We start from the raw sequence: 22,094 nt of genomic DNA on the forward strand, positions 1-22,094 counted from the left end.
TCACAGAAACTAATACAAGGTACACCATGGATGAATCTTGAAAACATGCTAAATAAATATTTTAGATTCCTATATGCTAAAATGTCCAGAACAGGCAAGTCATAGAGATAAACAGTTGAGGGGCAGCCAGAGGATGAAAATGAGGAAAATGGGGAGTAACTGATATGAGTCTTTGTTTTAAAGTGATAAAAATTAATTAGACATCTGGAAGTAGTAATGATGGCACACCTTTATAAATATATCACAAGTACTTAATTGTATACTTTGAAAGGTTAAATACTGTGGTATATGAAATATAATTTTAATCCTTAAAAAGTTCTCACTGAGCTTATATCTGTAGTCATAGCTACTTAGGAGCTGAGGCAGGAGGAACACTTGAGTTCTGGAATTAGGGATCAGTCTAGATAACATATCAAGGCACACCATCGTCCCATTTAAAAAAAACAAAACAAAACAAAACAAAAACCTTCCTCAAAAAAACTACTGAAAAAGAATAAAATGACAAAACCACAATTTAAATGATATCTGTGATGTACATAACAGACAAAAGAGTCTTAAAGAAATCTTTTTTTTTCTTTCTTTCCATTTTTTGCTGTACTGGGGATTAAACCCAGGGGTTAACACATGCTAGGCAAGTGCTTTACCACTAAACTACATCCTCAACTCTTTTTCTTGTGAGATAGGGTCTCAATAACTTGCTGAGGCTGGCCTCAAAACTGTGATCCATGTTGCAGTTGCATGGCCCTGCCACACAGGCCCAGTACTCATTTTAAGTATAACTGTACTAAATTTTTTTCCAGATCAGTATAATAAAGGAGTGATGTGCAATTAAAAAACAAAAAAACCCCAAAAAACTGTGATCCTCCTGCCTTGGCCTACCAAGTAGCTGGGATTACAGGCTTGGAATACCATAGCTGGCAGGAAATAAAGAAAAGAAAAGAAAAGAATGAACAACTTAAGATAATATAAGACTAGAATGATACACATTAGGAACACAAGCCACAAACAAGTGAAAATTAACTCAGCCTCATTCCTCATCAAGGAAATGTAAATTAAAACCACAGAGAATGGCTGGGATTGTGGCTGTGATAGAGGCTGTGGTAGAGCACTTGCCTAGCACGTGTGAGGCACCAGGTTCGATCCCCAGCACCACATTAACAAAAAAAAACCCTAAATAAACAAAACAAAGGTATTATGTCCATCAACAACTAAAAATGTCATTAAAAAAAAAAAAACAGTGAGAACTATTTCACATCTAAATGAAATATATATATATCAAGTAAAGACAAGGATGTGCATAAACTAATATACATACATGCTATCAATGGGAATGTAAACTTGTACTCTCATTTTAACAAATTTGGCATCATATAGTACACTCAAAGACCATATAATCAGACAGTACAGCAGGGGAAATGAATGGATGAAACTAAGAAAACTAATAGCCAAAAAAGCAAGTCACAGACTATTTAAGGAATGACTGCTTTTATAAAAAGTTCTAAAATATGGAAAATCAACATTACCTTCTTTAGGGAAAAAAAACCACACACTAGAATATGTTAAGAAGTAAAAACACTTACTTGTTTCTTTTTCAGTTTAAGGATCTGCTGTTCTACTTTTGCAATTTCTCTATCTACACGATCCATACTCTGTATTAACTCTTCTTTTGAAAGTTTTGAAGGGGAAGCATTTTGATCATCTCCACATGGTTGCCCAGAGATTGGAGAGGATGGAGCTTCATGTTTGCCTCCAAATGCTGGATCCTTTAAAGAAGAAAATCAAGACCAACAATTTATTTCTACTAACAGCACACTGGCTATTTAAGAGTCAAGATGGCTTAATTGAAAAGTCAATTTTAAAATACAGAAGAGCCATATGTACTACTTCCCTAATGGCAGTGTCTTACTACCAATTTTCATATCTACACACAAATGCAAATATATACACAAATTCCACAGATGTTTATAGAACTTTTATAGCTTAGAGGAATCATTCACTATTTTGAAGGCCCTAAAAGTTATACATAGTGAGTGAGGTAGCCAGGTGGTTGATCAGTCTTCAGTTGAATAATATTGATACTACTGAGAATTTCTAGGGAAAGAAAAGGAAAGAAAGAGATCAATATTCAGTCATTTCCTTGCAACAGCTCTTCAAAATAAGAGTAAGGTAGAAACAGGGTTCCTCCAGGTAAAAACTGTGTGTCCACCAAACTTAATAGCTATGATAAGGCCAAGAATTTGTATCAAAAAATTTTTCAGATCCTGGGGGTGTAGCTCAGTGGTAGAGGATTTATATGTTTAGCATGTAATAAGGTCCTGGGTTCAATCCCCAATAACACACATGCGCACGCAGTTTTCAGGCTTTCTAAGGACCAAAACTGAGGCGGAGAAGTCAGACATAGAAACTTTCGTTCTTACCATTTCATTTCTAGGTGTAACTTCATAAAGGGCAACTAAGCCTGCCCATACTACGATACATGTAATATCTCTCTTTTTAGCAAAAAATCCCCCCAAAACAGCATCTTACTTCTCACCAAAAAAAAAGAAAGAAAAACTTCATCCACTCCACTGACAAATCTGCAAAAGAATGAGAGCCCCTCCACCCAAAATCTACTATCACAATACACACACAAAATCACAAATTAATTTCTAGACTGAGGTAAAGATATAAGCAAAGTCATAAAACAAATTTTAGATTGAGGTTCTAGATTTCTTTAGGCTATGAGAAGCCCCGAATGAGAATGATATGTGAAACTGTAAAAACCTAACAGGCATCAAATAACGAGCTAGGTATGGAAAGGAACAACCAGCAGCTCAGAAGGCCGAGGCAGGAGAATCTTAAGTTCAAAGACAGCATCAGCAACTCAGCAAAGCCCTAAGCAACTGAGCAAGACCCTGTCTCCAAATAAAATATAAAAAAGGGCTGTGGATGTGGCTCAGTGGTCAAGCACCTCTGAGTTCAATCCCTGGTCAAAAACCAAACAAAACCTAATAGGTATTAAATAATTAACTGAAAAATTACTAACTCTGAACCAAGAATGTACAGAAGAGATACCTGAATAATTGTTCAAACCATTTTCCTACAGCGATTGCACCTAAAACATAACATATACATTGCTAAAAAGCCTAAAAAGCCTCATACCCTGATGTAGCATGAACTTAATATAAAGGGACTTTTGGAGAAAAGAAGGTTGCTATAAAACTCTATAAGGAAAGCCTTAATAATAAAAACAATAGGCCAAGATTATACTCCAGTAGTAAAATGCCTGCCTAACATGCACAATGTACTAGATTCTATGTCTAGAACCCCTCCAAAGAAAGCATATGCATACATACACACACACACACAAATCTGAAAAAAATTTTAAAATAACAATAGACCTCAATAATACAGTTAAATTCCTCTATAATTTGGGTTTAGTATGTACTTTATTTCTTGCAGTCTTAAATCCTGAACATATCTTCTCTGTTAAGATATAAATTCTTTTTTTTTTTTTTTTTTTTGGGCAGTGCTGGGGATTGAACCCAGGGCCCCTTGTGCTTGGAAGGCAAGCACTCTACTAACTGAGCTACATCCCCAGCCCAAGATATAAATTCTTAAAGTTACTAGCTTTCAAAAGAAAACAGTGACTTCAAATTAAGAAATCAGAGGAGGATCCAAGCTGGCAGACTAAAGGGTGGCTACATTCCTTGGTCGCTCTGTAACCTGGGTTTCAAGCAGAGGATATTTGTTTCTTGGTGAGGCAGTCTTTACTGCTTATCAATCCCCTGCTGTTTATCCCATTTGTCCACTGGGATCACCTGCAGTCTGCCAGCATATCGACTACTTTTTGAGTGCAGACTGCTCACCGATTGACACCTATCATGTGCCATTTCCCTGCCTCTTGCCTGCCCTTTCACCTACCCATCACCTACCGCCCAAGGTCCACCTGCTGATCATCCGCCAGTAGCCAGCAAACCGACTGTACACTGCCAAGTGGATCACCAGCTGCCTGCTGTTGCCTGGAAGTCCACTGTCATAGTAACCTGCAGGTTTGGTTACATGTGGTTGCCGCCATTTTGAGACAACAGCCAGGACCTGCAGGACCCCCACCTGGACTGATCAAGCCCTGTCGCTGGGACCCCTCAGCCCAAAGAAACACACCCTGCCTCCAAGACCCCTCAATCAGACCCACAACACCCACCCTGCCAGACCAAGCATACCCCATCTCTAGGACCCATGGCTGACCACATCCACACCCCAAGCTGCAGCTTCCCATTTGCCAACACATTTGGAAGCCAGAGCAGTCATCTTGCATTATCCTGGAAGTGGTAGCGCCCATCTTTAGGTGGGGCAAATCCCATCTTGAGACACCTGCTACAGACTGGAAGCTCATTCATTATCAGGTACCTCTCATGCATCAGGCTACTAAAGACATGGAGGTTTTGAGACTATAGGATTGTTATAGTGTAGATTTTTTTTTTCTTTTTTCTCTCCTTTTTGAAAACTTTTAAGTTTTTCTTTCTTTGTTTTTCTTGCTCTATTTTCCTTTTTTTTACCTGTTTCTTCAGAGTCTCTTTCCCTCTATTCTCATGCTAACAACCAACTTCTTTTGATTACAGTTTCACTCTTTCTGTGATATAGAACTTCTATATACTCTTTTCTTATCCCATTAACAGTTACGTCCTACACCCCACCCCATCCTCTTCATCTTCCATTGGAAACTGCAGACTTTTGATATACTGTAGATAATAATTTAACTCATTCTGTTTATTATGACAATATTATTAATGTCTTCATAGGGGCTATTTGGTTTATGGCTGCATATTGTCTTTACTGGGCACTACTAACATTGATCTCCCCCTTAAAGAAGAGATTTTGGAAACCTATAGGTTCACTATAAGCCTATAGGGGGAAACTGCAATACCCCAGATCTGCGCTGCCAGAGGGGAAGATAGGTGAAAACATGAAAAAACAAGGGAAGAAAATGACCCAAACAAACCTAAATTCTATATTAATAAAAATCCAGTGACAACATGGTAGAAGAAATGTCAGAAAAGGAGTTCAGAATGTACATAATTAAAATGATTCATGAAGCAAAGGATGACATATGAGAGCAAATGCAGGCAATGAATGATCACTCTAATAAGCTGTTGAAAGAGCAACTGCAGGAATCTCAACAAAGAGATTGAGTCTCAAAAAAAAAAAAAAAAAAAAAACAGGAATCCTTGCAATGAAGGAAACAATAAACCAAATAAAAAACTCAATGGAAAGCATCACCAACAGACTAGATCACTTGGAAGACAGAACCTCAGACAATGAAGACAAAATATTTTATCTTGAAAATAAAGTTGTCCAAACAGAGAAGATGATAAGAATTTGTAAATGAAACCTCCAAGAACTATGGGATATCATGAAAAGACCAAATTTAAGAATTATCGGGATCAAGGAAGACACAGAGATACAAACCAAAGGAATGAACAACCTAATCAATAAAATAATATCAAAAAATTTCCCAAACCTGAAGAATGAAATGGAAAATCAAATACAAGAGGCTTACACAACACCAAATGTAGAAAATAACAACAGATCCACACAAGGCACATTATAATGAAAATGCCTAACATACAAAAAAAAAAAAAAAAAAAGGATTTTGAAGGCTGTGAGAGAAAAGCAGCAGATTACATATAGGGGGAAACCAATATGGACATCAGCAGATTTATCAGCCCAGACCCTAAAACTAGAAGGGCCTAGAACAACATATTTCAAGCTCTGAAAGAACACGGTTCCCAACCAAGAATCCCTGCAAAACTAACCTTCAGATTTGAAGACGAAATAAAATCCTTCTATGATAAACAAAGGTAAAAGAATTTACAAATAGAAAGCCTGTGCTACAGAATATTCTCAGCAAAATATTTCATAAGGAGGAAATGAAAAAGAGCAATGTAAGTCAGCAAAGGGAGGAACTACCTTAAAGGAAAAAACAATAAAAGGAGAAACCAAGTCAAGCTAAAAACCAAAAATCAGTCCAAATGACTAGGAATACAAATCATATATAATCTCAATAATAACCCTTAACGTTAATGACCGAAGAAATTCATTAATCAAAAGACACAGACCTGCAGAGTGGATTAAAAAGAAAGACTCAAAAATATGCTGCCTTCAAGAGCCTTCTCTCATAGAAAAAGATACCCACAGAGTAAAGGTGAAAGGATGGGAAAAAACCTATCATGCACATGGACTCAGTAAAAAAGTGGGGGTTTCTATCCTTATTTCAGATAAAGTGGACATCAAGCCAAAGTTAGTCAAAAGGGATAAAGAAAGACATGTCATACTGTTCAAAGGAACCATAAATGAGGAAGACATAATGATTGCAAATATTTATGACCCAAACAATGGTGCATCCATGTACATCAAACAAGTCCTTCTCAAGTCCAGGAATCAGATAGACCACAACATAATAATTCTGGGTGACTTTAACACACCACTGTCATCACTGGATAAATCTTCCAAACAAAAACTAAACAAAGAAACCATAGAACTCAATGACACAATCAATAACTTAGACCTAATAGACATATACAGAATATTCCATCCATCAATGAGCAAATAACACTTTCTTCTCAGCAGCACATGGATCTTCTCTAAAACAGACCATATGTTATACCACAAAGCAGCCCTTAGGAAATCCAAGAAATAAGAGATACAACCTTGTATTCTATCAGATCATTAAGGAATGAAATTAGAAATCAATGATAAAATAAAAAACAGAAATTACTCCAACACCTGGAGACTAAATAATATGCTATTGAATGAAACATGGATAACAGAAAACATCAGGGAGGAGATAAATTCTTAGAGGTAAATGAGAACAACGATAAAACATATCAAAATCTCCTGGACACAATGAAAGCAGCACTAAGAGGAAAATTCACTGCATGGAGCGCATTCAAGAAAAGCATAAAAAGTCAACAACTAAATGACCTAACATTACATCTCAAAGCCCTAGGAAAAAAAGAACGAAACAACAAAGTAGCAGAATACAGGAAATAATTAAAATCAGAGGTGAAATTAATGAAACTGAAACAAAAGAAACAACTGAAAAAACTGACAAAACACAAAGTTGGTTCTTTGACAAAGTAAATAAAACAGATAAATCCTTAGCCACACAGGAGAGAGAAAACTCAAATTACTAAAATTCATGATGAAAAAGGAAATATCACAACAGACACCACTGAAATACATTAACATAATGAGAAGCTATGTTGAAACTCTACACTCCAACAAAATAGAAAATATGGAAGACATCGATGAAGACATATGCTCCTCCCAAACTGAACCAGGAGGACATACACAATTTAAACAGATCAATTTCAAGCAATGAAACAGAATAAGTCATCAAAAGCCTACCATCCAAGAAAAGCCCAGGACCAGACAGATTCTCAGCTGAGTTCTACAAGACCTTCAAAGAAGAACTCATTCCAATACTCCTAAAAGTATTCCAGGAAACAGAAAAGGAGGGAACCTTTCACCCTTCCAAACTCATTCTATGAAGCTACTATCACCCTCATACCCAAACCAGATAAAGACACATCAAGGAAAGAAAATTTTAGACCAATATCCTTAATGAATATAGACATAAAAATCCTTAACAAAATTCTGGCAAATCGCATACAAAAACATATTAAGAAGACAGTGCACCATGATCAAGTGGGGTTCACCCTAGGGTTGAAAGGTTGGTTCAACATCCGAAAATCAATAAAGGTAATTCGTCACATCAATAGACTTAAGGTTAAGAATCATATGATTATTTCAAATTGACACAGAGGAAGTATTCGACAAAATACAACACCCCTTCATGCTCAAAACGCTAGAAAAAATAGAGATAGCAGGAACACACCTCAACGCTGTAAAGGCTATTTATGCAAAGCCCACGACCAAAATCATTCTTAATAGAGAAAAACTGAAAGCATTCCCTTTAAAAACAGGAACAAGACAGGGATGCTCTCCTTCACCACTTGTATTCAACACTGTCCTTGAGCCAGAGCAATTAGACCAAAAAAATTAAAGGGATATGAATAGGAAAAGAAGAACTCAAGCTGTTACTATTTGTTGATGACATGATTGTATATTTATAGGATCCAAAAAACTCCACCAGAAAACTTCTAGACATCATAAATGAATTCAGCTAAATAGTAGGATATAAAATCAACAGACAAATCTAATGCACTTTTATTCATAAGCGATGAAACATCTGAAAGGGAAATAAATAACAACTCTGTTCACAATAGCCTCAAAAAAATAAAATACTTGAGAATCAATCTAACCAAAGAGGTGAAAGATCTCTACAATGAAAACTACAGAACATTAAAGAAAGAAATTGAAGAAGACCTTAGAAGATGGAAAGATCTCCTGTGTTCCTGGATAGGCAGATTTAATATTATCAAAATGGCCATATTTCCAAAGGTGCTATACAGATTTAATGCAATTCCAATTAAAATTCCAATGACATTTCTCATAAAAATAGAGAAAGCAATCATGAAATTCATCTGGAAGAGCAAAGACCCAGAATAGCCAAAGCAATCCTGGGCAGGAAGAGTGATGCAGGAGGTACCAAAATACCAGACCTTAAACTCTATTATAGAGCAATAGTAACAAAAACGGCATGGTATTGGCACAACAGACAGGTAGATCAATGGTACAGGATAGAAGACATGAAGACATACCCACAGAAGTACAGTTATCTCATACTAGATAAAAGAGCCAAAAACTTAACAATGGAAAAAAGATAGTCTCTTCAACAAATGATACTGGAGAAACTGGAAATCCATATGCAATAAAATGAAGTTAAACATTTATCTCTCACCCAGTACAAAATTCAACCCAAAATTGCTCAAGGATCTAGGAATTAGGCCCGAGACCTTTTACCAAACAGAAGAAAAAGTAGGCCCAAATCTCCATCACACTGCCTTAGGACCATACTTCCTTACCAAGACAGAACTCCAGAGTGCAAGAAATAAATGCAAGAATCAATAAATGGGATAGTTTATAACTATATAGTTTTAGTTTAGTTTTCAAACTAAAAAGCTTTTTCTCGAAAAAGGAAACAATCAATAATGTGAAAAGAGCCTACAGAGTGGGAGAAAATCTTTTCCACACACACTTCAGACAGAGCACTAATCTCCAAAGTTCATAAAGAACTTTAAAAAACTTTACACCCAAAATACAAAGAACCCAATCAATAAATGGGCTAAGGAACTGGGTAGACACTTCACAGAAGATATACAGGTGATCAACATATATATGAAAAAGTGCTCATCATCCCTAGTAATTAAAGAAATGCAAATTAAAACCATCCTAAGATTTCATCTAACTCCAATTAGAATGGATATTATCAAGAACACAAGCAATAATAAAGGCTGGTGTAGATGTGGGGGAAAAGGCACACTCGTACATTGCTGGTGGAATTGCAAATAGGTGTAGCCACTCCGGAAAGCAGTTTGGAGATTCCTCAAAACTTGGAATGGACCCACCATTAGACCCAGCTATCCCACTCCTCAGTTTATACCCAAAGGACTTAAAATCAGCATACTACAGTGATGCAGCCATATCAACGTATGGCAGTTTGATTCACAACAGCTAGATTGTGAAACCAACCAAGATGCCCTTTAATTGATGAATGGATAAAGAAACTGTGGTATATATACACAATGGAATATTAATCAAAAAGAAGAATAAAATTATGGCATTTGCTGGTAAATGGATGAAATTGGAAAATATGCTAAGTGAAATAGGCTAAGCCCAAAACACCAAAGGTCAAATGTTTTCTCTGATAAGTGGATGACAATATATAACGAGGGGGGTGGCAGAGGGAAGAGAAGATTGAAGGAACTTTGAATGGTGTAGCGAAAAACAGGGTGGGGGGAGAGGGGGATGGAAAGATGATAGAATGAAACAGACAGTATTACCCTATGTATATGTATGATTACATGAATGGTGTGATTCTACATTGTGTACCACCATAGAAATGAAAAGTTGTACCCCATTCGTGTACAATGAATCAAAATAGTCTGTAAAAATAAAAAAAAAATTTAATAAAAAAATAAATCATATTAGGGGTATGACCATCTTCGTCAACCTTAAAAAACAAAATATAGGGGGAAATGTCTCTGTGATATCTTTTAAACACTCAAATCTTCACTAATACCATGAAAAGTATAGTAATTCTTTTCCTTTTTTATTCTTTTTTTTTTTTTTTGGTACTAGGTATTTAACACAGGGGTGCTTTATCACTAAGCCACATCCCCAGCCCTTTCCTTTTGAGACAAGGTTTCAATAAGTTGCTTAGGGCCTCACTAATTGCTGAAGCTGGCCTTGAAATTGCAATGCTTCTATCTCAGCCTCCTGAGTTGCTGAGATGACAGGTGTGTGTCACTGCACTCAGCAAGGCATAGCAATTCTTGAATTCACTAAATCAGTTGCTCTTGCACTAAATGAAGACTAAATGCAGAATTTGCTAATTTTCTTTAGGGTATTCTTTAATTATGAGCTTGTTCCTGAAAACTTTGAAACATTAATGTACAGAGAAAAATCTTTACTGAATCATCAAAATTTCCATGTTATATTAATACCATTCTCCTATAATATGCATATGAACTAAACAGTGTTACATAAATATGTATAAAAGCAAAACAGTATATTTTCATCAGCAGATTTTGAAAATGTGATTCTGACATATGCCCTCGTAATTGCTATTACAAATCAATATTTTCCACGACTTCCTCTCTGGTTAAATATCTAACAAAAGGTAAAACTCCTTGAGTGCATCCTTATTAGACAGGATCTAGGCACAAAGTACCAATTGAACCATAGTTCCCACCTTCATGGACTATCCAGACAGTTATTTTTAAGAAAAAGAATTAGTTTCCTACTCATAACTTATATCAAGATAAAAGCCAAGAAATAACAAACATAAGAGGCTTATCAACAAATCACAAAGAAACTTAAAAAAAAAAAACAAAAAAAAACTCACATGTTGGGCTTGGGAAGGATAATAACAAATATACTACTTAAAAAGAAAAAACTAGCCAGGTGTGGTGGCACACACCTGTAATCCCAGTGGCTCAGGAGGCTGAGGCAGGAGGATCGATAGTTCAAAATCAGCCTCAGCAAAAGAGAGGCACTAAGCAACTTGTGAGACTCTGTCTCTTAAATAAAATACAAAATAGGCCTTGGGGTGTGGTTCAGTGCCCCTAAATTCAATCCCTGGTACCAAATAAGTAAATAAATAAATACAGAAAGAAAAAGAAAAAAAATTGATGCATCAAAACCAATCTTCTGATTATCAAAGTTAAATTTAAGAGGTAAATAATGAAATGGGAAAACCATCTGAAAACATGAACTCTAACAATTCAATATAAAATCAAAAACAACAGAAAAATGAATGGGTAAGTGTATCTAGGGGTTCATTCCAACTTAGGAGGCTCTACCTAGGTCACTGAATTTTCCTTAACATTGGTTTCCCAACTATAAAGTGAAAATAGGGCTGAGTGTGGTGGCACACACCTGTAATCCTAGCAGTTTGTAGGTTGAGGAAGGAGGATTGCAAATTCAAAGCCAGCCTTAGCAACTTAGGCTAGAAGCAACTCAGCAAAACCCTGTCTCAAAAAACAAAGGGCTGGGAATGTGGCTCAATGCTTGAGCACTCCTGGGTTCAATCAATCCCTGGTGGTGGGGCAGCAGGGGACAAAAAAGAAGAAATAGGTCTTACTTTGACCCAACATGCTACATTTTAATGAATAAGATCCCTTTCAGCTAAAAAAATGTATGTCTACAAATTACATTTATGGTAAATTATTCAGCCTTGGAAGAACTTTATTTGCTATATGTTTAAGCTTTTTTATTTTAATAAAGTAAAACATTTCTTATAAGCCACAAAGACTATAATACAGTGTTTTACATGGTGAGGTGTGTCTCAAACTTCCCAGAAGCTGGCTTACCACAAGAGCTTTTCAACATTCGACTTATTATTTTGAAAACTTACATAAAAGTTGAATGAATAAAACTGACACATTTATCCTTCATCTAGATTCACCAGTTGTATGCTGTATTTGCTTCCTCTTTATATACACAATTTTTTCTTGAACTATTTGAAGATAAAGCATAGACATACTATCTTTTAAATTACTTTTCATTGTATAAAATCTCAAAGAAAATGTGTGAGTATTTATCCATATGATATCAGGGAAGAAAAGGCAATTAGCCATAGATGTAAATAAACTTTGTGGGAAAGAGATTTTTTTCTTTTTTTTTAGCGGCAGAGGAGTGGGGCTGTGCTCGGGGCACTCTACCACTGAGCCACATCCCCAGCCCTATTTAGTATTTTATTTAGAGACTGGGTCTCACTGAGTTGCTTGATGCCTCACTTTTGCTGAGGCTGGCTTTGAACTCTCAATCCTCCTGCCTCAGCCTCCTGAGCAGGGATTACAGGCATGTGTCACCACACCTGGCTCCATGAAAAACATTTTAAACTTCAGTATGTTGTAAAGAAAAAACAAATTTAAAGCCAGGCATGGTAGCACATGCCTGTAATCCCAGCGGCTGGGGAGGCTGAGGCAGGAGAATCAAGAGTTCAAAGCCAGCATCAACAACTTAATGAAGCACTAAGCAACTCAGCAAGACTCTGTCTCTAAATAAAATACAAAAAAGGACTGGGAATGTTGCTCAGTGGTTAAGTGCCCCTGGGTTCAATCTCTGGTACTAAAAACAAAAACAAAAACAAACAAACAAACAAACAAAAAAAATACCACACAATTTAAGACAAAAGACAGTGGGGGAAGCATTAACAGATGTTAGTAAAAAGAGGTTAATATGCTGCTGTTAAGAGTTTTGGAGTTTATTCTAAACAAGTATTTACTCAATACCTACTGTTAGATACTTCATACTATGCAGATTTAATAAGCAAAACAGACCACTGAAAAAGATAAACATAGCAACAATGCAAAAGCATAATACAGAGACATATTTCACAAAAGAAAGGTAACAACAAACACGAAGAAAAATAGTTTGATCTTAAAAGAACTTTCATAAACTCACTCTATGCATTATTTGAAATGTAACAAATACTTTTAATATGAATTATGTTTTGTGACATCTGTACAGAATGACTCTAGTTAACCATAATGTGTTATATACTTGAAAACTACTAAGAGATTTTAAATGTTCTCACCACAAAAAAGGCAACTACATGAGGTAACAGATATGTTAATTAATTTGATTTACTCATTCCAAAATATACATATCAAAAAGTACAGTAAATGTATATAATATTATTTAAAATTAATAAAATAAGGGGGTCATTATTTTCATATAAATTATAAAATTATATCACTTTTCTCTATAATTTCCAATCTTTCTGTAAATACACAATATTTATATAAATTAGAAGCAAATTTTTTTTCTACATTAAAAACTATGTTAAACCTTACCTAAGAAGCAAATTTTTTTCTGTTAAAAACTGAAGTTAAACCTGACCTAAAATGTGTTTTCTGCTATGTAGTAAGTTAATAAATTGCTACTAAATTATAGGAGCTTATTTAAAACTTAATTTAAATTTGACAAAACTGACAGTCTGGAGTGCCTCTGACCACATTTTATAGCGCAACAAGCCAGTATAAAATTTTTGAGAATTAGCCAATAGATGTTTTTCTTATCACTGTTCTCAGATTATTTTCATTTCCCGAAAAGTCAAAAGTACTGACTTTAAAGTCTAGAGCACTAAGTCTATGTTCTGTTTAACACAATTTTTACTTTCCCATAAGCACTAACCTTTATAGACTTGTGTAAATGAACTTTCTTTTTATGCACTGTGCCTGAATATGGCTAAATAAACATTACAGACCTACAGCTCCACAGGGCAAAAGAACAAATATTTACCTTCTTAGCATCTGCAGAAGACCTCAATCCTTCTGGCAGTGTGTGCACTAAAGGTAAAACCGCAGCACTGACACGCTGAAAATGGGAATCAGAAACCTGCTCCAGACGTGGTCTCTTGGATTCCAGTGAATCATGATCCACTGTGGATGGGCCTGGGTGAAACTGTTCATATCCAGTTCTCCTTTCTTGAGGCCTAATACATACAACAACAACAACAAACACTTGAAAATTTTTAAGTGATATATAATATCCTTCTAATATCCTGGTAAGACTTTAAAATAATGAAAAATTTGTGTTTATTTTCAAAGTAAACTCCTGTCTCCCTCCCGCACAACCCAGAGTAATATATACTTTACTGGAGTACTATTGAACTTCTAATTCTAATTTTCATAACAGATTCTTTGGGGGAAAGGGGAGGATGGTTTAAAAAAAAATCCAGAAGTAAATGACAAAAGAGATTTTAGATTTGCAAAAGAAATTATAAGTTCCTAAAGGATAACCACAAGATAGTTTAAAATTTTTTCTTAGTTGTAGATGGACACTGTACATTTATTTTATTTATTTTTATGTGATGCTGAGGATCAAACCCAGTACCTCACACCTACCAGTTGAGCACTCTACCACTGTGCCACAACCCCAACCCCCCAAAAATAGTTTTAAACCTTATGCCATAAGAAATGAATTCAGATGTGAGGATTTTTCAACCAATAATAAAAATAAGCAGAAAAAAAAAATCACCTAGCTACTGCTACATGGAAAGATAAGTGACTTGAAGTAAGTATCATCAAATCTCAAAGACTTGTCTATTATAAGCCAGGCACAGTGGCATATAATTTTTATCCCAGCTACTCAGGAGGCTAAAGCAGAGAATTCAAGGTCCAGGACAGCCTGGACCCTGTTTCAAAACAAATAAGGGGATGAGGTTGGGGGAGAGGGCTGTGCAAGATGTAGCTCAGCTTGCTTAACATGTGGGAGGCCCTGAGTTCAATCCCTAATACCACTAAAGAGAAAAGAAAAAGAAGACCAAGTTTCTTCCAAAGATATTTCTTAACACATCATCCTGACCTCCAAAATTCTGTTTCACAAAATAGAAGAGCATTGTGAAAAGTCAGGATACATCTTTTATTTGTCTATATGATAACAGAGTCCTGGTTATGGGTATTCATTAACTTGACTTAATTTTCTACCACAGTATTTACAGAGGTGATATTTTACTTTATGGCCAAGCTTTAAACTAATGTCTCAAAAAACAACTCTTCATTGAAAATATAATCATTGGATTTCATGTTTAGGAGAGATGATGAAATAAGTGCTAAGGCCTATAAAATTATTATACTTCAAAAATTATAAACCTCATTCAAAACACAGAATTCCATTATCCTCTTAAAATATAGAATGTTATCACAAAAAAACAGTGGAGCAAGAAGTTTAGAAATAAAATAAGGATGACCGCTTTCACCAATGGACATTCTTCTCAGACCATCAGGCAAGAAAAAGAAATTAAAGGTATCCAAATTGGAAAAGCATTCCTGTTCACAGAAGACAAGATCTCTTCTGTAGAAAACACTAAAAAAAGTCACATAAAAGTTAGAATAAACAAATGCAACAAAGTTGCAGGACACAAAAATAACACACAAAATCCAGTTGTATTCCATATACTAATATATTCCATATATTATACATTGAACAACCTGAAAATTAAATTAAAAACAGATTTCATTTACAATAGTACCCAAAAAAATGAAATAGGAATCAAACTGGACCAAGGAGGATCAAGACATAAACACTGAAACCCACAAAACACTGCTGGAAAGAAATAAAAGATTTTAAATAAAAAGTTAGAAATTTCACATTCTTGTATTGGAAGCCTTAACACTGTTGAGAAGACAATACAAAGTAACTGACAGATTCATTCAATGTAATCTCTATCAAATTCCCACTGGCGTTTTTACAGAAGTAGAATATCTTAAAATTTATGTGGAATGTCAAGGGACCCCCAAATAGTCAAAACAATCTTGGGAAAAGAGTTCACACTTCACAATTTCAATTACAATAGCTACAATAATCAAGAGATTCATCCTCTATTCATTAGCCAGAGGTAATCTATCAAACACATTTCACTTCAGTCAGAGTGGCAGCTATCAAGAACACAAACAATAATAAGGGCTGGCAAGGATGTGGAAAGAAAGGAACACTTTTACATTGCTGATAGGACCGTAAATTAATTCAACCACTATGGAAGTGAGTATGGAGGTTTCTCAAAACACTAGAAATGAAATCACTATATGACCCAACTATACCTCTCCTCAGTATTTATAATAAAGAATTAAAGTCATCATACTATAGCAAAGCAAGTGTATTCATGTTTATAATAGTGCAATTCCCAAGAGACAAACTATGGAACCAATCTAAGAGTCCAGTAACAGGTGAAAGGATAAAGAAAATGTGATACACACACATAACATACAAATATCAGTTTTACTCAGGCATAAATAAAAATGAAATTAGTTCATTTGCAGGAAAATGGAGGGAGCTTAAGAATAGTATGTTAAGCAAAATAAGCCAATTCAGAAAGTCAAGGGTCATGTTTTCTCTCATATGTGGAAACTAGACAGGAAAAAGGAAAAGCAAGGTGGGGAGGGGGTATCGTGAAAACTGAAGGGAGATCAGTAGAGTAAGAACACCAGTGGGAGGAGGGAGTGAAGGGAAAGGGGATAAATGGGGGAATGATATTGGTCAAGTTATACTGTTTTACCGTATGCACCTATGAATATGTAACAACAGATTTCACCATTATGTAGAACTATAATGCAACAATTAAAAAAATGGGGGAAAAACTCTAGCAGCTATCATGAGGTTAAAGGCCAATCCAGTCAACACAGCACATAGAATCAAAGCTACTGCTAGCCCACAAGAAGATTTTGTGTGCAATTTCAGAATTTTCCCTTTCTATGAGCAAATGTCAACCTATAGAGCTCCTCCTAAACTTTAAGGGAAAAACGTTGGGGTGTTTTGTTTGTTCTTTGTTTAATTATAATTCCTATACTTTTCAAGGTTCTCCAGTCCAGAAATATATGTTATCATGTTAGAAGATCTTCATATTTTTCAACTTCTTTATAACTGCCTTATCTTTGTCCGTCTGCATTCATTCTGATTTTCTCAAGACTTCCTCCAAAACAAAAGTGTGACTTTTAACCATACCTAACTTTATTTCTTGTTCCTTTTCATTTTATATAGTTGTGGGCTGGGTGGCACCTGAATGATCAATCGATCATTTTATCTCTTTAATTGTCTTATCATTTTGTTTTTTAATATCTCATTGATTTAATTTCCTCCATAGGACACTGTACTAATAGGGCATGTTCCTAGTTTGTGTTTCTTATACTAAGGGCTTTAGGGGGGCAGAGCACACTGTGTTTTCTTTAATTTTTCTTTCCCGTTATATATTTGTCTTGTTCGTGCCATTCCTTATTCCTTTGCTCAAGGAAACTGTAGCAGCACCATTTTCTTGGGTAGACTAGCCCATGTGAGTTTTCTTTGATTACTTTCGCTTTGCCTGGCATATGCTTATCTTCTCCGAGCTACGAGTGATGAACTGGACATGACTTTCTATAGACTTTTCCACAGTGTGAGGAAGCAGGAAAGTAAGGAAAAGAAGGGAAAAAACTTGGCTGGGGCTGGGACAGTCTCTACTGACTTACTCTTCCAGTCAGATATGTAAATTGTTCCTGAGGGCTTGCTCATCACCCTGGAAAATGGTACACCACAGGTCCTCTATCTGCAGCCACCCAGAAACCAAGACAGCAGAACGGGAATGTCTAAGCATATCATTTACTCCCCCATTGAAATTTTCTCAAATTAGCAAACACACAAAGAAGTCCTAGGATTTTACTGACCCTCTTTTTTTCAACACTGCTTCTTTGAGAGTAAAAGAAGGAAACAGAAGGCCAGGTCATTCAAATTTCCTTCTAATTCCTCCCCCTAAATCTTATTTTTCCTAGTTTATGACAGTGGTACTATACTTTGCCTTTTTTATACAAGTTAATTTTTTTAAACCTTCTTAAAAACTATTTTCGGATATTTGTAAGATATTGGGGAGGGTTGATATGTATTATCTTCACAAATTTCACCAAAAAAGACATAGTAATTTTTGATGTAGCCACATAATGCCAAATCTTACTATCTTAATATATGAACAAGTAAACACATTTTAAAATTAGGAAATCAGGCTGGGTGTGGTGGTGCATGCCTATAATCCCAGCAGTTTGGGAGACTGAGAAAGGAGGATCCTTATTCAAAGCCAATCTCAGCAAAAGCAAGTTACTAAGTAACTCAGTGAGACCCTGTTTCTAAATAAAATACAAAAAAGGGTTTAGGGGAGTTTGGCTCAGTGGTAGAGCACTTGCCTAGCATGTGTGAGGCCCCTGGGTTTGATCCTCATTACCACTTAAAAAAAAAAATAAAGCTATTATGTCCACCTACAACTAAAAATATATACATATATAACAAAAAAGGGGGGGGGGGGGCGAGGAATGCAGCTCAGTGGTTGAGTGCCCCTGAGTTCAATCGCCAGTACCAAAAAAAAAAAAAGAAAGAAAGAAATTAGGCTCCTTATACAATTGAAAACTAGAAAGGAAATTTACTAAAGGTAGTTATTATATTTTAAAATACTTTAGAATGCAAACAAATAAAAAGTGAAGAATTAAGATACCTCAGAAATAAAACAGATAATAAGGGCCTGTTATGAATAATTATTTATCACTAATAAATTCCTAGAAAAATATAACCCACTAAAATTGAGTCAGAAAGAAAATGAACGTCTGACCAGACCAGTAACAAACACAAAATTGAAGAAGTAATCAGAAACTCCCAAAAATGAGAAGTCCAGGATGAGAAGACTTCATGGCTGAATTCTACCAAAGAAGAATTAATACTAACAAATCTTAAACTATTCAAAAAATGAGGGCTGGGGATGTAGTTCAGGGGGAGATTGCTTGTCTAGCACATGTGAGGCACTTGGTTCAACTCTCAGAACCACATTTTTTAAAAAATAAATAAAATAAAGGCATTGTGTCCATCTACAACAAAAGTATTAAAATGAAAAAAAGAGAGAGCTTGAGGGAATACTTCCAAACACATTTTATGAGGCCAACAACACCTTGATTCCTAAGCCAGAAAAAGCCATCACAAGAAAACTATAGGCTGGTCTCTCTGATAGATCACTAATGCAAAAATCCTCAATAAAATATTAGCAAAACAAATCCAAAAGCACATCAACCAGATGACATGCCTGTAATCCCAGCAACTCGAGAGGCTGAGACAGAAGGATCTCGAGTTCAAAGCCAGCCTCAGCAACAGCAGGGCACTAAGCTACTCAGTGAGACTCAGTCTCTAAATAAAATATAAAATAGGGCTGGAGATGTGGCTCAATTGTCAACTGCCCCTGAGTTCAATCCCCAATAATTACCCACCCCTCAAAAAAAAGATACATTTATAACCAAGTAGGATTTATCCCTAGTGTGAAAGACTGGTTTAGCATGTACAAATCCATCAATGTGATTTATCATATTAAGAAGAGTAAAGGCATATGATAACTTCAACTGATTTGAAAAGGCATCAAAGTCCAACATCTTTTTCCCTGCCCCCAACCCCAGTGCTGGGTTTCAAACTCAGGGCTCTCATACATACTAGGCAAGCTATCTACCATTGAGATACATCCTTAGCATCCAACATCCTTTCCTGATAAAAACTAACAGTTTGCATATAGAAGTAAAGTTCTTCAACATAATAAGGCCATTTATGAAAAACCCACAGCTAACATTATAATCAATGGGGGAAATGGAAATTTTTCTACTACAATCCAGTACAATAATTATTTTTCCCCCAGTACTGGGGATCAAATCCAGGGACTTACTACCACTCAGCTACTTTCCAAACTATTTTTTGTTTTTTATTTTGAGAAAGGGTCTAAGTTTGTCCAGGCTAGCCTCAAACCTGAGATTCTTCAGCCTAAGTCTCCCAAGTCCTTGGGTTACAGTCATGCACCACTGCATGCAGCTCCTCAATATAAAATTTAAAAAGGAGCTGAGTGGTAGAGTGGTTAGTTGTCTAGCATGAAAAACACCCTGGATTCAATCCCCAGTATTGAAAAAGAAAAGCAAAACCCCCAAAACTCTGAACAGACATTTCTCCAAAGAAAACAAAAAATTGTTAAATTACATGAAAAGGTGCTCAACATCAATATCAAAACCACTATACAGGGGCTGCAGTTGTGGTTCAGTGGTAGAGTGCTTGCCTAGCATGTGTGAGGCACTGGATTTGATACTTAGCACAACATAAAAATAAATAAATGTATAAAAAACTGAGTTCTAGTTTAAAAAATAATTGTTTAAAAAAGAACACTATATAAAATACCACCTCATACAACTAAAAAAATTTTTAAAAAAGAATGGCTATTATCAAAGTGTCAAACAATAACAAATTGCTAGGAATGTAGATAATATAGTCATTGTGGAAAGGAGTATGCAGGTTTCTAAAGAAATTAAAAATAGAACTACTGAATGAACCAGCAATCCCTCTTATGAGCATATACCAAAAAGAAATGAAGACGTCTGCACTCCAATGTTCAGTGCAGCATCATTCACAGTAGCCAAGACATGAAAAGAGAAAAAAAAAAATCTAAGTGTCTGTTGATGGATAAATGGATAAAGAAACTGATGTGTATATATGTGTATACACATACACTGGAATACTGTTCAGCTCTAGAAAAAAAAAAATGAATGAGATCTAGACATTCTTTACAACATGGATGGGCCTGGAGTACATCATGCTAAGTGAAATAAACCAGACAAAGAAAATTATTGCATGATCCCATTTAAATATGGAATTTTTTAAAAAAATAAATTATATGGAGCTGGGGCTACAGCTCAGTGGTAGAGTGTTTGCCTAGCACATGTGAGGCAATGGGTTCAATCCTCAGCACCAAATAAAAATAAATAAAGGTATTGTGTCCATCTAAAAACTATATATTAAAAAAACTGTTAAAAAAATTAAAATATACCCTGGGCATGGTGGATACACCTATAATCCCAACCCAGGAGGATGAGGCAAGAAGACCCAAAGTCTGAAGCCAGCCTCAGTAACTTAGTGAGGCCCTAAGAATCTTAGCAAGACCCTGACTCAAATAAAAAATAAAAGGGGTCAGGGATATGGCTCTGTGGTAAAGCACCCCTGGGTTAAATCCCCAGTTTTCTCTCTCTCTCTCTCTCTCTCTCTCTCTCACACACACACACAGGCTAGAGATAGAAAACAAAACAGTGGCGGGGAAAGATGGAAATAGGAAGATGTAGTCAGATGGTAGCAAAATAGTAGTATGACCAAGTTCAAAGATCTAATATATACCACTAGGACTACAGGCAATAAAATTGTATTTGGGATGCATGCCAAGTGGGTCAATTTTAGTTGATCTTGCCACGAAAAAAGGGGGGGAGCAACTATGAAAATTATGAATATGTTAATTTGCTTCAGTTTAGTAACCTTTTAATTATATGTACACCATAACATGTTATGCACATACCTTAAATATTTGCAATGAATTTATTTTTAAAAAGCTTTATGACTGAAAATAAGGTAAAAGAGATGATAAAGACACTGGAGGAAAAACTGATGGAATATTTACTACCCTTTGAACACCATGGCATTAATATCCCTATTGTTACACGTTAGAAAATTAAAGCTGAAATAGTCTAAATCAGAAATTTACAACCCTAACTGCAAATGACACTCACCTAGAAAACTATGGACACTTAACTAATGCCTGGGTACAATCCCAAAGAATGATTTAATTGTTCTGTGATGGGACTTGGTTATCCCAGGTGGTTCTAATATGTAGTATAAATTGAGAAAGACATTACTAGTTTATAAAAGACAACCAAGATCACAAGGATTCAAACCTAAGTATCCATTATTTTCCCCAACATTAACATTAAACTGTGGAAACAAGTTTTAAAAGTTTATTAACTTTTGTGATAATTACTACAGAAGATCAGACAATATAAAAGGGCTCAAAATATAAACTATAAATTACCACTCACATCTTGGTGAATTAAAAAAAACAAACAAAAAACAAAAAAAAAAACAAAAGAAATGACAAAATTATAATCCTAGATGAAAACATAAAA

General features: G+C 35.5%; 1 protein-coding gene across 23 annotated transcripts in view; it reads right to left on the minus strand.

The window, feature by feature from the left end:
• Positions 1–22,094, minus strand: part of NCOR1 (nuclear receptor corepressor 1) — a gene marked incomplete at its 3' end in the record, with an annotated part of 166,332 nt that overhangs the window by 113,514 nt on the left and 30,724 nt on the right. For all 23 annotated transcript variants that reach the window (XM_079131648.1, XM_079131637.1, XM_079131653.1 and 20 more), the window contains exons 4-5: positions 13,915–14,107; positions 1,581–1,763 (exon numbers count right to left, since the gene is read on the minus strand). In XM_079131648.1, the coding sequence (XP_078987774.1) occupies positions 1,581–1,763; positions 13,915–14,107 (376 nt within the window). The remainder of the gene's footprint in view (positions 1–1,580; positions 1,764–13,914; positions 14,108–22,094) is intronic.

This window comes from Sciurus vulgaris (genome assembly GCF_902686455.1).
Source record: "Sciurus vulgaris genome assembly, chromosome: 3".
In the NCBI taxonomy this organism is placed as follows: Eukaryota; Metazoa; Chordata; class Mammalia; order Rodentia; family Sciuridae; genus Sciurus; species Sciurus vulgaris.